Genomic DNA, 15,506 nt, shown 5'->3' on the forward strand with positions numbered 1-15,506 from the left:
TTGTTGTGTATTCAGGCTTGGTTCCCCAAGCTGGGCACTACTCCAGAGTGGGGACAAACTCCCTCACTTAAGTGGGGCTCTCTGAGAGCAGAGATCACCTCGCCCTCATCCCTCAGACTGCAGCGTGAGAGATCTCGCTCACCTCTGCCCCCTCACCTCCTTTACAGCTCTGAAACACCAAAAGACGGAGGTGGGCCTTGGGTTTCCACTGGCTCTGCTTTAGAGCATCATGGCTTTCTGTTCCATACGGGAGGAGGGGGACTCAGAGGGCCCCGTCAGTGGGGCGACTTTGCTTAAGTCCCTGGTTTCTTGCTGCATAGACGAGGCTGGGGTGCGAGGAGACATCTTCGGGCTCTGTGAGGTCCCTGGCTGGCCAGACCCGAGCCCCGGGACAGTGTGCTACCTCTTTCCACCAACAGGAGGGGACTATTCCCTCTAGCTTTTTTTCCTGTGGGGATGCTGACAGGGTGGGGGCGGGGAGGGAGGCAAGGAGTGTAGTGTAGGGTCACAGTAGGTAAAGCGAGATCTAGGCCTGGGACCGTCGGCAGGGAGCGCCACCTCTCTCCGCAGGGAGTCCGGTGCAGGGGAGGTCGGGGTGGGGGGAACATTTCGGGGCCTGGGTCCCCTGGACAGAAGACTGGAGGACGGAGGCCATGCAGCCCAAGGCAACAGTTAACCGTGACGCGGCGGGACATGTTCCTTCTCTACCCTGACAGGGAACCCCGTCCTCCCAGCTGGGAGGACAAGGTTTTTGGAAACACTGCTGCCTGCTCAGATATGCGCGCCACCCTGGTGCGGCCAGACTCCGGAATTCGCTTGCAGTGGAACTGGGGGAGGCAGCCGAGCTGGGTTAACTGCACAGATGGGGACAGCTCCCAGCTCCCTCTTCCAGTCCCCAAATGGACCACCCTGGGATTCCAGGAAATCCCGGAGGGATATACCAAAACGAAAGGGAGAGGGAGTAATAAAACTAGCTTTCTCTTTCCCGACCCCCCCCGCTCCCCCCCCCCCCCCCGCCCGGGTGCCCTCTGCAGGCCACGTCCTCAGCACCTGTTGCAGGTGTAGGCACACTTCGGTGGAGGTTTCCCAGGGCACCACCCTGGCGCGGAAGGAGCTGGACTCGGCCTTCTGCGCCTCCTGCGTAAGGCGGTGCATGCGTAGCGGTGGCGCAGGAAGGCCACGTCGCCGCCTGCCAGCAGCCCCATGGGGCAGAAGTCGTTGGCGCCGCCGCTCACGTAGAAAAGGCGCTCGAAGTGCACGCCGTCGTGGGCCCGCTCGCGCAGGTAGTCGCTGAGCACCTTGTGCTTGCACATGTTGGCGGGGTAGCGAGCGCAGCTGTGCGCGTGGAAGGGCCGCAGCGCCAGCAGCCCCCAAGGGTCGCGCCCCGACGGGTTGCTGAAGATGCGCCGGAACAGGCCGTGGTGGCCGGCGGCGCGCAGCGCACTCTCCACGCCAAAGGTGTTGGCGTCTGAGATGAGAATAACCTCAAAGCAGGCGCCCTGCTTGGCCACAAACTGCAGCAGCTCGCCCATGCCGGGCGACAGGGGGATGGCCTCGTAGATGGCGCGCAGGTCCCGCGGCCGCACGCCCTACTCGCCCAGGTACTGGAAGACGCGCTGCATGTACTCGTTGTAGAAGCCCTCGCGCTAGGTGGCACGCAGGCTCTCAGGCAGCCGCTGGCCCGCCGCGGCCCGCGCACGACAGACTCGTCGCTGTTTTCGTCCACGATAGTCTCGTCAAAGTCGAAGGTCAGGAGGAAGCACGGCGCGCCCGGCGCAGCCATCCCGCTGTCCTCTACCAGCTTTGTCCTGAGCGATCGAATCCTTTTGTGGTCACCAAAAAGAGTCCCTCCGAGGAAAGGGGGACAGGACCTCTGAGCTTCACCTTCAGGGTGGGGAGCGGCGGCTGCAGAGGTCTGTCCTGGCTGAGTTTGGAGTGTAAAGAGTGGGGAGAGCGCCTAGCTGAGGTATTTGGGCGCAGGATGGAGCAAGGGGTGCTTACGGGGATTGGAGGGGACGCTGTGTCTTATCCATCCCCGGATTTCTGGGCTCCGGCTCTCACGAGTCCCTTCAGTCCAGAGGGTCCGTGAATGATGTGCATGTGGGCCGTTCCCTCCACTTGCCCCCCATCCCCATGTTATGTATTTTTAACCACAATAAAAAAAATGAATGAAGCACTGATAATACATGTTACAACATGGATAAACATTGAAAACATTCTAAGTCAAAGAAGTCATACTGAAAAGGCCACTCATATCACAATCATCTTGTGTGCTTTAAATCCATAGCAGTTTTGAAAATGAGGGGATGGGACTTCCCTGGTGGTCCAGTGGTTAAGACTCTGCACTCCCAATGTAGGGGGCACAGGTTCGATCCTTGGTCGGGGAACTAAAATCCCGTGTGCACAGCATGGCCAAAAAATAAAATAAAATAAACGTCATTGGCCTGGTTTTGGGTCATAGCATCGTCCTTGAACCGTCAGAGCACCCATAAGGTGTACCATGGGATTGGCTAGATGTGGATCATACGCCCATCTTCAAGGTGGGTGGAACGTAGCATCAGCCCTCTGGAACTGTTTGGACTGGAAACAGGTAAGAAGTGCCCAGAGGAAAGCTGAGGTTCTGGACTTTGGCATGAGAACAGATGCTGGCTTGGGGAAAGCGGCAGATTCAATTGCCCAGCAGCATGGTCAGCTCAGTAATTGGCCACAGAGGCTTGACGGGGACCAGACTGGCCTGAGCTGGAGGACCACAGATGCCTGCCTGTGTGGTCAGAGGTCAAGGGCTGTCCTGAGACTTGATGTCTGTTGATGCCCACTCAGATGGGACAAAGGATGCCTGCAGTCCCAGGAGGGCCCCACCAGCCCTCAGGAGGCAGCATCTGGGGGCTGGTAGGTCGCTGCACCAAGTTCTGTATAAATTCATAGCATGACCATGGAGTGACCTCAGCCAGGCCTGTGCTGGACCGGGGCTGCCCAGGCCAAGTGGGGCCAGCACTACTCTTTCCAGTTCAGGTGGGAGGAGGAAACCCTGTGGACTTCTGAGGCCCTAAGAACCGCTGACTGAGGTTGAGTTGGATTTGAAACAGTCAGTGACCGGAGCAGACATTTCATTCTTCTGCTATCAGGTTCCAGGACGGGGGGTGATAACCAGCGGTCCAGGTGAACCTCACTCATGAGTGACCCAGGGCAAGTCCTGTCCATCCTAGAGGACTCAGAGGTGTGGGGTTAGGGGGGTCGTGGGCCAGTTATGCTTAACACTAACCCACTAACCCTAATGCCCAAATCTCTACTGTTAACTCCCTAACCCTAACCTCCTAATCTCTAAACCTAAACCCTAATACTCCTAACCCCTAGCCCCTATATACTCGACCTTGCCCTGTAAACTCCTAACCCTTACCCTGACCCTGACTCAGACAATCTAACCTAACCCTCTAACCCTGACCCTCTAGCCTGCATCCTTTAACTCTAATCCCTCCAAACCTCATCCTCTTTTTTGGTTGTTTTTTTGTTGCACCTGGTCTTTAGTTGCAGCAGGCAGGCTCCTTAGTCGTGGCTCGTGGGCTCCTTAGTTACAGCTTGCCAACTCCTTAGTTGTGGCATGCGGTCTCCCTAGTTGTGGCATGCAAACTCTTAGTTGTGGCATGAATGTGGGATCTAGGGCCCTGACCAGGGATTTGACCCAGGCCCCCTGCACTGGAAGCACGGATTCCTATCCACTGCGCCACCAGGGAAGCCCCTCATCCTCTTAATGTACCCTCTAATTCTGCCCCTGAGCCTCTAACCCTGACCCTGACCCTACATTCTAACCCTGAGCCCTGAGCCTGAATTTCTATCCTTACTCCTGACCCTCTAACTCTGAACCTTACTCTACTCCTAACCCTAACCTCTGAGCCTGACCATGACCCTACACCACCCTTAACCCTAATCCGAATATAGGTCCATATTAGAACAGATTGAAAATTTGAACCCTACTCCAATCCCTTTTCCCTGTGTAATCAGAACCATAATTTTCATTTTGGTCTGAAACCTAAGCCTGTTCAATTACGCCTTTTCTAAATGAACTCTAATATACAGTAAACTGAACAAAACCTTAGTTCTTGTACCCACATAACCCTACACTGTTAGTGGTTATATAGACAAACCCTTTGCCTGTAACCTAACCCTAACCTCTAATTCCTAACCCCAACTCTAACTTACATCCCAACCTCAACCCCAAACCTAACTCTAACCTCTAACCGTTAACCCACCCAACACAGCCACCCCAAACCTCAGCCAATGCCTGCTCAACTCCCAAACTGTATTCCTAACCCTAAAACAACCACATCCCCCGTGAGTCCTTATCCTGGCTCCTCCAGCCACAAGCCTACCCTGATCCTCACCATGACGCTGGGCCTAATCCACCCTTGCATCCTATCAGCCCCAGAGCAAGTTGAAGAGGTTCTCACCTTCTTCTGAGCCCTGTGCCCTCCGCCCCCGTGCCCCGTACCCACGGAGATGGCTCATCCGCCTGGCTCCGCACCCCTTGCATATATCACCCAGCAGCATGGTGGTGTTTTGTTTTTGATTTTTTGCTAAGTTTTATTTTAATCCAAGGACTTTGCTTCATACAAAATGTCATTGTAGAAACAATAGCAGAATCCAAAGTTTGGCTGATAAATATTACTCAGGCAGCAAACTAGTCAATCACAGAATTTTTTTTAAAGCAAGTCCCAGTTGTGTTGCATGGTTGGGACTTCTCTTTTTGTTTTTGTTTTTTTTAAACACTGTTCTTAAATATAAAGTTTTGCAACAAACCCTTGATTTATATCAAATATAATTAAAAATTAACAAATGAATACATTTTATCAAAAAGTACGAAGATATACATGTCATGCACATACTTGAATATATGTATATATGTATATATTTTACATGCACACAGAACTTATTCAAACTACAGCCACTGCTTGACTGGTTCCAGATGCAGACAACTGGTTGATGCTCTTCAAATTTGGCAACTCACTATGAGATTTGGGGGGAAACGTGACAGCTGAGAAGAGACAGTACAGAAACAAAACGCAGAGTCGGGAAAACAAGACAATATATCCCCCGCGCTCTGTAATTTTCACCAATTCCAGTGTCGAGAAGAATCCAGACAAGCCAGCATGGCTGGGTGGGTCCGGAAAAGTGGATTCTCTGCCCAGCATGGCCTGGGGAAGCAGCTGTGGTTCTGCACAGAATGAATACACTCAAAATAATGTGGGCGGGGGGACCAGAGACAAAACATCTACCAAAATACACAAGCTTCTGCTCTGCAGCAGGAGCCAGGGATGACATGCACAGCCCGAGATTCCGATTTTAATTGTATCCTACTTGAGTAAAATACTCTGTTCTTTTAAAGTTTCAGAGTGTTGTGCCTTCAAGTAAGGAAATTCTATAAAATGGTTTGGTCACAATCATGCTCAAACCCTAGAACAGGTGGCGGTCTTGTGTGTTTTATTTCTAATATTAAACGTGTGTCTTTCGTTGCATAGCCCTATGGGTTAACGGCATCCACTCACGGGGACACACAGACGCGCACACACACACATCGCACTCCAAGTCTCTTTAGGGGAATCACAGGGTGAAAGCCAATGGGAACACTCAAATGGTCCAGCAAAGAGATCGCCTCACATTTCAAACTGCGGAGGACGCACCCGAATCTACTCATCTAAATGCTCCTTTTGTTCACAAAACAGAGGCTCTCCAGTGCTTTATGCACCACGTCCTAACAGTGGCCTTTTCTGAATGTGGCCCTGAAGCGGGGCTTCGTCTGGCTGCCTGCTTTCCCACCTCTTGTGCCAGAAAGAGTGTGGGCTCAGACGCCCAGCTCAGCAGCTGCAGCTGAGCTGCTCCTTCCTCCGAGCTCCGGCCTCATTTCCGTTTGGCTCCCGGCTGCCCTCATCTGCTCAGACGCGGGCACTCCTCCTGCCCCCACCCCATCCAATCTCCCCCGCTTCCCACCAGCCTCTCCCCGATGAGACTTCTGTGAAAAGAAATTTGCACAACTACAGAGATTGCGCCCTGCCTGTCAGGCACCCCGTCCCTGAGAATCGGGTGTAGAAAGACTGACCGGCCCGCGCGGGCCATGCTACACATGCCCTGCAGCCTCTACTGGTTCGAGGAAAAAGGGCAAACGGCCGCTGCATTCCAACTACGACGGACCTACTGGATGTTTTCTGCACGTTCTCCATTACATCCGCTTTCTACTCAGTTGCTGTTTGCAACAGTTTCCACAAAGCCCACTCGCAGTCCACACAGGCCTCCCGTCCCGCCCCCGGGAGCCTGCGCGAGGGGCTAGGAGGTCAGGCACTTGGTCGAGAGCCGCGGGAGCCGGGGTGGTCTGGTCGGCCGCCTGGACTGGACACAGAGCATGTCCTCCAGCAAGCCGAGAACACACATCCTGAGAGGCTGAGGTCCTCCTATAGGTTTCATGTTTTACAGTCATGTTAACATTCCCTTCCCCATTATTCTGGTTTTTTATTTTTATTTTCTGATCAAGTATATAGAGTCAACAAACGAGTGAAGGGTGTCGTGACTAAAAATCAAAACCGACAGCAAGAACGTTGTCCAGATTTGGTCCCTGTCAGGGCTGACTGTGTCTGGGAGAGGACAGAGCATCTGCGTGTGTTTCTAGTGCCTATTTGCCATTTTAGGTACGAAGGGCGCCACCGGACTGTTGGTGTGCGGGGGCTGACGAGACCTGCTCGGTTTACCACCGACTCTGTCCTGAGGTCTCGCCCGCCCCTCTGCACCACACGTTTGGATGAAGGATGATCCGCACAAGATTCAGACCTCCTGCAAAACGTTCCCAGCACACACCTCGGATGCTGGGTCCTCCACCCAGTGCCGCTCAGCACACACAGCCGCGTCCTGTGTAGGCTCTGAGCTGTGAGACCCAGGGAGGCAGCGTGGGAGGGGTAGGGGGGAGCCACATCCCTCTACAAACCGCTCCACCCAGCGCGAGGGAGGAGACGCAGGGGCGAGGCGGTCCTCCCGGGGCTGCGGCCCCCGCCTCAGCGCCCGAGCACCCCCGGAGCCCAGCGCGGATGATAAAACTCATCACCTGGGACGCGCCCGCCGGTCGCGGTGCGGCTAGCACCAGTGGTCTTGGTCGGGGTGGTGGTAGCTGCGCCGCCCCCGGCCGCCCCCGCCAGAGCTGAGCCCCAGAGTGCAGTGGTAGCCGTTGGGCACCCGGCGGAGGGGGTGCGACTGGGAGGTCAGGGAGGACACGTAGGAAGTCCGGGACGAGCGGCCCGAGTTGGTGGCCACGGCCTCCTCGAAGGTGAGCGTGTCCTCAGGTTGGGTGCGGGCAGCAGCCTCGCTGTCCAGACGCCGCCCCAGGTACGGGTCGGAGCCGATCCGAGAGCTGGCGGCCAGGGGCTGGCTGAGGGGGTCTCTCTGGAGCAGGGCGTTGTGTTCTGAAAGGCCACGGCTAAGCCGGCCGGGGGAGAAGGCAGGGAGGCTGGTCTGAGCCCCAGCAAAGTGGACGGGCGAGGAGTTGGCCGTCTTATAGGCGATGCTGGGACGGGGGGTCAGCGGGGTCTGGGGCAGCTGCCTCCGCCCGCCGCGGCCAGGGGTGCTAGCACCAGATGTTGGCAGCAGGGGGCTCCCGTTCGCTGAAGCACTGCCCTGCAGGAAACGGGAACACAGCAACCCCCAGTCAAAGGACAGGGCGAACAGAGCACAGCGCAGCGGAGAGCCATGGCGGGGGGGGCGGGGGGGGGGGCGGGGTCGGGCAGCTGGGATGGACCCGGGGCGGCCCCAGGAGGGTCGGATGGCAGTCTGGGGATGGTGGTGACAGCAAGGGATAGGCACAGGGCCAGGGACCAGGAGACCACAGCCCAGCCCACCTCAGTCAGAAGGAAAGCAAAGAAGGGACTGGACAGCGGGAGGGCCAGGGCTCCGCCCGGCAGGATGGACGGGCCTGGGAAGCAAGGAGCGCAGGCTTGGGCCTAGGAACCAGGACGGGAAGGGGCTCCCTCCCGGACCCCAGGGAGCGCGGGCGAGGTGGGGTCCTGAGGCCCACGTACCTGTCTCGGGGGTCCTGGCTCCTGCCCAGCGGTTGGCGACGCGGGGTGACTGCTGAGGGAGGGCTGGGGCTGTGGCGGCTCACGACCCCCAAAGCGGTCGCAGGAGTAGAAGCGCTGCTTCTCGGAGGAGGCGGAGGGCTGCCTTCGCTCCTGGGACCGGCCCCGCTCCTGCCTGCGCTCCCGCCGGCAGCCTGCTGGCCCGTCCCCCGGGGGCGGCCCTGGCCCCGCGGCGCTGTTGGGTGCTGGCGGGGGGAGAGGAGAAGTCAGCAGAGCCAAGCCGGCGGCGAGACAGACCCCCACCCCGGCCTGGCCCCCCAGGGCCAGCAGAGGGTCCCAGGGCAGAGCAGGGGTGGGGGCGCTTCTGCCTGGTCTCAGGCTCAGGGCTGGCTGTGGGGTTGTGAGGTGCAGAAAGGAAGACGGTTCCCATGTGCTCTTGAACCCCCAACTCGAGCCACCGCCCCTAGAGAGACCCCTCGCACGCACCGCCATCTGTGTCTGCGGACGGGCTGGGCCCCTTCTCCAGGGACCTCGGCTTCCTCTCCCGGCGGCGATGGCAGCGGTGGTGATGGTGGGGGGCGGCCTGGCTGGCCGGAGCGCGGTCCAGGGCGGCGTTGCAGAGACGAGCCACGGGGGGGCGCTGGGGCGCCAGAGTGGAGATGGAGCGCTTCATGGGGCTGGCGTCTGGGGCCGGCTGCGGGCGGGGACACGGGTGGGCGCACGGCCTGAGAGTGGGGTCCAGGGAGGCCCAGGGCGGCGGGGAAGCCGCCATGACACGGGGGCTGGGCAGACCACAGGACACGTCCCATCGGGAGGAATGGGCCTGGGACTCTATCCCTGAAGTTGGGGCGTCTCCCCAGACAAGGGAGGCTGTGCCCCAGAGTGCTGGGGGGGGGGGAGGAGGGGGGAGCATGGCGCCACGGAGGGCCAGGCCTGCGGTCTGGCAGGGTCCCTGGGGAGGCCCACTGCGGGGCTGGGGGTCAGGGACCGCCAAGCCCCGCCCTCTCCCTGGACTGGTCTTGCCCACCCGAGACCCACCGCTTCTTCAGAAGCGCTCTTTGCACAAAATGCTGTTTGTGTGCCTGTCTGTCTCTCCCAGGCCGGGCGGGGCCCAGGAGCCCTCTTGGCCTCAGCGTCCCTACAGGACAGGGAGGTGCAAGGAAGAGGGAGCCTATTGGCCTGGCTGGAAGGATCCCGGGGGCGGGGCGGGCAGAGCTGCCTCAGCGGCCACGGTGAGACCACTGTGCCAGCCCTTCCGTCCATCCAGCACCGTGAGGCTGCTCCCCCAGGGCTGAAAGCACATGGAAACCCACGGAAACGGGCTCACCCAGAGCCACTGCTCGGGCTCAAGCAGCAAGGAGGGAGAAGAGGCGCCAGCTTGGCACCGAAGGGACGTGGCCAGGCCAGGAGGGCACCAGGCGCAGTGGGCAGAGACGGCGGAGTGAGGGCTTGGAAGAGGAATGCTCAACCCAGGGGCTGAGCCCGGGAAACAGTGCTGCAGCCCCCTGGCCAGGGGCTTCCTGCCAGGTGGTCAAGCGAGTCCCAGAGAAAGAACGTCCAGTGTCCAGAGAGGGAGCAGGCTCACCCCCAGGGCTCCGAGAGGACATGAGGGAAAAGGGTGGCTTGAGGAGGCCCTGTGTGTGATTTCTGGGGGAGTGAAGAGCTGGAGTGGGAGAGGCGTGTCCCAGAGACAGGGAAGGGCTGGGTCAGTGACACGTGGCAGTGGGGACTCTTGCTGGCCTGGCCACACCTCTCGAGGCCAGCATCGTGTTCTGAGGGTTCCAAACAGGGCCGGTGGTGTCCAGGCTACAGTGCATTCGGGGAGGCTCCACCCCAGCAAAGCCCGCATGTGGGACACAAGCTCCTCCACGCCAAGTCTCCTCACCCCCAACCCCCTCCCATGACCCCAACCCTCCCAGGCCACCCACCTGAGTCTCTGCTGCCAGGCGGGGCATGGAGGCCGCTCGGCCCTGGCTCTCCAGCCCGGGTTGGGGCTCCCCGTCAGGGCCTCTCAGGGGCATGCTCTGCATCTGGACATCCACAGCCTGGGGGGACAGCAGCCCCCCAGTCACACCCACCCCCATCACACTCTCACCTTCTCCCCCATGCCAGCCTCCCCCATCCTGCTCTCGCCCTCACCCTCCCACTCACACCCCACCCCACCCCCAACTCGGCCCCCAGCCCTGGGAGCCCTCACCGGTTTTCCTGTCTGCACTACCGGGATCTCCGCGGAGTGGCCACGCTCCAGGGGCGTCGTCACCTCGCAGGGCACCTCCTGGGTCCTCTGAGTGGCCCAGGAGACAGACTCCTTTATGCCACCCTCTTGGGTATGTCTGTGGAGGAGAGAGGATTGTCCTGTGGGCCTGGAGGTCCATGGGCCACAGAACCTGGCTCCCACCCGCCAGAAACCTCCACCCCGACCCTGTTCTGGGCTAGAAGGAGCCCAGAGGAAGGAGGCCCCTTGAGTGTGGCCACTCTCCAGTGGAGGTACAGCAATGGTCGTGCCCGCTCAGAGTTGATGGGCAGAGAGGGGACCCTAGTCTGGGGACATCTGGCCTAGACAGGGGCTCACATGTGCGGTGGGACAAGGCCACAAACGTGCACACAGGTGAGGCATCCAGCCTGTGCGGCTGCTCCGTCAGCCCTGATGGCCCACGGCTACTCACAACTCCCCTGACCCCAGCCACGGAGGCCTTCCTGCCCTGGGTCTAGGCACAAGTGTCACCTTTGGTGAGACCACTTTTGGAGGCCTTCCCCACCACACACAACCTAACCGCCTGCCCTCTCCTTGTCAGCGTCTGTCTTTCTTATCGTGTCTCCCAAGTGGCACCACAACAGCCCAGCATTTGCCTGGGTTTCTGCTCGTTCTTGTGTACAGTGAGGCATCACATACATTCTCCGTCACCCAGGTTGAGGGGCAACAGTCACACTCTGAGCTCAGAGGTGAAGCCGGATGGCCTAAGCTGGCCACGCTGATGACCAGACGCACCATCACTGGGGTTTCTGAGAACATCCTTCATCTTCTCAAGTTGCAAGCATCTCCCCTGCACGGTGCTGTCTGGAGCTGCTCTAGCCTCAGGCAAGGCTGACCTTGAGAGGAACCACGGCCAGGAGGACGGACGCTGGCCCCAGGGTCTGGTCACCTCTGAGGTCACACCATGCTGAGGCCGGGTGGGCACTTACACCAGCCATCAGAAGGCTCAGTAAATGCCCCCACTGCCTGGCCTTGGTAGACTGGGCCCTCTCTCACGTGCAACAAAAAGGGGTGGTAACTGATTTGTGTAGAAATTATAACCATGGAAATCAGCGACGTTCATTTTCCTGAACCGAAAGCCCAGCTCAGATCAGTCCACAAAGACACCTCCCCACCCCATCCCCTCCGACACACACACGGACACTCAGAATCCACTGTTTAACTTTAAATGCACAAATGGGATCGTAATCAGCATGGAGAAAGGAGAGTGCGGGAACACGGGGGCTCCCAGGGGCCGGGAGGCCAGCCCTCAGGGCCTGCATGCACTCAAGAGTGCGGTTTTCGCACGGGAGCTTTACCAGTTGTGCTTAGGTTCTCCCAGTGTCCCGTGGCCTCTCCACCTCTGGACTTGTGCCGCCGCAGTGTCAACCCCTGTCCCATGAGCTCGGGCTAGGGAGGTGACTTGCTGTGGCCAATGGGGCACAAGGAGAGGCCTGAACGCCTGCACCCTAACCCTTCCCCTCGGGCTGTTCTCCGGCCTCCCCACACCGATAAGCCCAGACACAGGAGGTGAGAATATGCTGTCCTGGGCCCGCTGGCCCCACAGGAGCGGGCCCGGGCCCAGAGCACTTAGGCCTGGCTTCCTAAGTACAGCAGTTTGTTACTCAGCAAAAGCCACCTGACCCACAGTCCATGACCCAAAATCAGGCTTCAAAAAGAGTGTCCGGAACAGGCACAGGAGAGGAAGAAACCGGGAGCCCTAGCCATGCTTGCTGCCCGGCCTTGTGGTTCTCCAGAACGGCAAGTGGGTGTGAGGCCTGCCCTCAGCCCCTGCCGGTGAGACAGAGCGCACGTTCCTGCTTTGGGTTCAACCAATGAGCTGCTCTGGTCAACGGGACGTTAGCAGATGTGGGACACCCGCTCTGACTGGGGGCGGTGGCTGAGAGGGTCCTGCCCTCCAGTGCGGCTCAGCCTGGCACCAGCTACCACCCCTCACAGTGCCGCAGGGATGCCTATTCTGGACCACTTGGTTTTTGGGTCGTTACCAAGAGTTACGTGATAGGGAAAGACCTTGCCAACTTGTCTACAAAACAGACATCAATATCAAAATGGAGATCTGAGACGGAAAGTGTCTTAAAGGAAGATGAGAACATGAACAGGCCATTAACAAAAAGCGGTGAGAAGCTGAGGTGGAAACAGGTACCTTCTTAATGGTCTGCAGGCACCGAAGGCCAGCGAGGAAGCAGAGGGGAGCCCTCACCTGAGAAAGAGGTTCCCGCAGTGGGAGGTGTGGGCTGGAATAGCAGACTGTCTAAATCAGGTGACCCCGGTGCCGTCAGAGCACCTGTCTACTGTTACAGGAATTAGCCTCAGACGCACCACAGAACCGGCTCCGGCGGCAGACTGGACCAGCTGGACCCACCGCGAAGCATCTGGGTGGAGGTGGGTGTGGCTGGGTGGAGGTGAGACCCAAGGGCTCCCTGTCCTGGGGCACTGCCCACGGGAGCCCCGGGGGGACCCCTGCCCTCCTCCCGCCAAGGCCCCACGCTCTGCCCGGTGGTACTCACACTGCCCCGCCATTGCTGAGGGAGGCCGAGCTCTTCTGCCGAAGGAAAACCCGGGCTCCGCGGAGCACGGCCGGCTGCGTCTGCTCCAGCGTGGCCTTCAGAGGGTGGAACAGGGACACGGGGCCCATCTGCAGAAGGGGTGCCAGGAGGAGGGTCTCTGAGGCCGGGGACGCCCCATGGACCCCAGGCACCAAGGTGCTCGGCCACCTGTCCGGAACCCCCAGGGCAGGATGGGGATCCCTGGGTCTGCCCTTCGCCCATCAGAAGCCCATTCCCAATCTGGCCTGTAAGTGACTTCAGGACAGTCATTTCATTTCTTGGAGCCTCAGTTTCCCTTCCTACACAATTTGGGGACTGGATCTGATTACAAATGGCAAAAAGATTTCATCTCATCATCAACTTGGATTGACTGGTAGAGGCTGCCAGAGTCCCAGGTTGAGCAGAATTCGGAGGAGATTTCAGGGCTGGGGTGTGGGCACCAGACACTTCGCACCCTGGGGGTGAATGTCCTGAGTGCTGGACACAGGACAACTTTATCGATGAGAGTCTACACACAGTCACCAAAGGTTTTGGCTGTGTGGTGAAGTCGTCATCTTTGAAGGATGACCTCTGGAAGGAAGTCCTCCAAACTATCCCAGCCAGAGGCATGAGTGGGACACATCATGACCCTGGGCAGTAGGTTTGAACCTCTTTGGGCCCCGCCTGTGTGCACCTCCCACTAACGGAAGCACAGGATATATGGGGTTTCTGACTCTGTGGGCCAGAGAGGCGGCCGCAAGAACCTCTCATCTTCCTTTTTTTCCCGCTGCACTTTCTTCAAGAAGGGGCTGGGTCCCCTCTGCTGCCAAACAGTGGAAGGTGGCAGAGTCTCGGGGTTACTTCCTGGAACTCCTGGAACCTGGTACCTGGGACAGGCCTCCGGGAGCTTGGTGAATCTGGTCTCTGGTGGTTTTGTTCTGTTTGTAGAAGTCGAATATCATCAGAGCTGCGTACACTTTCCCCACTGTCATCTCATCGGCTGCAGAGCACGGCAGGCAAGGGAGGGAATACGAGAGAAGCGGGACATGCGGGGTGGGCTGGGGTGAGGAGCCAGCAGCCACCACGAGGACTCCTGGACCCGCGGGCGGGACCGTGGGGCTTGGCCCACCTGGAGCTGCACTGACTCTTCCCCAGGCCCCACTGGGCTCCACCCAACACAGCACAGCTCAGCTTAACCCCAGACACCTCATCCTTCCGCCAGCTCCAACTGTGGGCGTCTCCCTACCTTTTCTCTGCATTTTCTGAAGGGAATCCCCCACACTAGGAGTGTGGGTGACTCTGCCCAATGGAATATGGCCCAGACATCTCCTCCCACAGCCCCTGGCACCCACCTTGGAGACGAGTGCTCTGGGCTACCAAGGACGTGAGCCCTCCTCTCCAAGGTGACTCAATTGCCCTCACCCAGGACTCCCTGCTCTGCCTCTGGGTGCGACAGAAGAGGGGTGGGCAGGGGGAGTTTCTCACCCTACTTACGTTTATGGGGTGGCACCAGTAAATCCAGGGTCTTCTGGGGCAGATTGGCCCACACAGAGGAAATCTCCTTCCTCAACTCTGCGTCACACTGATGCTGCTTTGTGCCAGCTGGGGCAGGATAAGGGTGGGAAGGGAGGAGAGATGTTAGGAGCCATCCCACAGCCCCCTTGGGGGAACAGGCAGAGCTGGGGTGGGCGGGGAGAGACCCCATGCTGGAGGAAAGGTGCAGGGGGGAGAAACACTGCCTTGGAGGCTGGTCAAAGCGCTCCCCGCCAGAACCTGTCTAAAGAGGTGTGGGAGCTGAGCCGCCCAGTGGCGAGGGTGAGAGGGCGTGTAGGCGTGGGTGGCGATGGGATTGGGAAGGGACACCGCAGTGTTCCAGCCATTCATCAATCATTCCATAAAAGTTACTGAGCGCCCACCGAACACCAGGTGTTGTTCTAGGTGAGGGAACAAATCCAAAGGAAGCTGCCCTTGTGGAGGCACATGATTTTAGTCTACGATAAAGTAGCAGTAAGTTAAAAATCCAGTCTGTTGGATACAGGAAAAACCAAGAGGGGAGGGACAGGAACTATCAGGAGGGCTGCAGTTTGGACAGAACGGTCAGGAAAGGGCTCACGGGACCCTGAAGGGGGCCAGGGAGCCAGGAGGGCGAGGCTGGAGCAGAGGGAGAGGACGTGCAGGTGGGGGCCGCTGAGACAGGAAGCAGCAGAGGGTCCAAGCAGAGGAATAAAGTACTCTGATCCATCTTTTTGTAAACATCGTGTTTATTAAAGTGTGATTTACGTACATAAACATTCACCCTGTTAGTTCTCCCACTCTGTGAACTTTGGTAAATGCATATGACCGTGGACCCACCATCACAATCCAGGCAGGAGCTCGGCACCCCTCCCCAGCTCCCTCCGTACCCTTTGTGGCCCACCCCTTCGCCCTCTCCCAGGGCCCTGGCATCAGCGATGTGTTTTCTGTCTCAACTGTTTCATCTTCTCAGAATGTCATACAAATGGCTTCACACAACATGCTGTCGAGTCTGACTTTTCACCCAGCACGATGCATCTGAGCCCCACCCACGCACATCGGTAGCCTGTTTCTCTGTTGCTGAGTGAGAACCGTCTCGTCGCACAGACACACCACAGTTTGATTATCCGTCACCATTTGGCTGATGGTTGAGTTGTTTACAGTTTG

General features: G+C 58.5%; 1 protein-coding gene and 1 pseudogene across 4 annotated transcripts in view; both read right to left on the reverse strand.

The window, feature by feature from the left end:
* Positions 1-112: 112 nt before the first annotated feature.
* LOC309964603 (phosphoethanolamine/phosphocholine phosphatase-like) lies at positions 113-1,783 on the reverse strand (annotated as a pseudogene). Its single transcript has 2 exons — positions 1,051-1,783; positions 113-169 (listed from the first exon to the last, which is right to left on the reverse strand). The product of its transcript is annotated as a phosphoethanolamine/phosphocholine phosphatase-like (transcript).
* Positions 1,784-7,113: 5,330 nt separating this feature from the next.
* CACNA1B (calcium voltage-gated channel subunit alpha1 B) overlaps positions 7,114-15,506 on the reverse strand; it is a gene marked incomplete at both ends in the record, with an annotated part of 193,726 nt that continues 185,333 nt past the window's right edge. For 2 of the 3 annotated variants that reach the window (XM_082842376.1, XM_082842375.1), the window contains 8 exons: positions 7,114-7,650; positions 8,052-8,293; positions 8,535-8,742; positions 9,977-10,093; positions 10,246-10,381; positions 12,810-12,937; positions 13,715-13,827; positions 14,322-14,429. In XM_082842376.1, coding sequence (XP_082698502.1) covers positions 7,114-7,650; positions 8,052-8,293; positions 8,535-8,742; positions 9,977-10,093; positions 10,246-10,381; positions 12,810-12,937; positions 13,715-13,827; positions 14,322-14,429 — 1,589 coding nt within the window. Of the gene's footprint in view, positions 7,651-8,047; positions 8,294-8,534; positions 8,743-9,976; positions 10,094-10,245; positions 10,382-12,809; positions 12,938-13,714; positions 13,828-14,321; positions 14,430-15,506 lie in introns of all 3 variants that reach the window. The other variant, XM_082842377.1, reaches the window with a different exon arrangement.

This window comes from Leucopleurus acutus (assembly GCF_964270905.1).
Source record: "Leucopleurus acutus genome assembly, chromosome: 7".
In the NCBI taxonomy this organism is placed as follows: domain Eukaryota; kingdom Metazoa; phylum Chordata; class Mammalia; order Artiodactyla; family Delphinidae; genus Leucopleurus; species Leucopleurus acutus.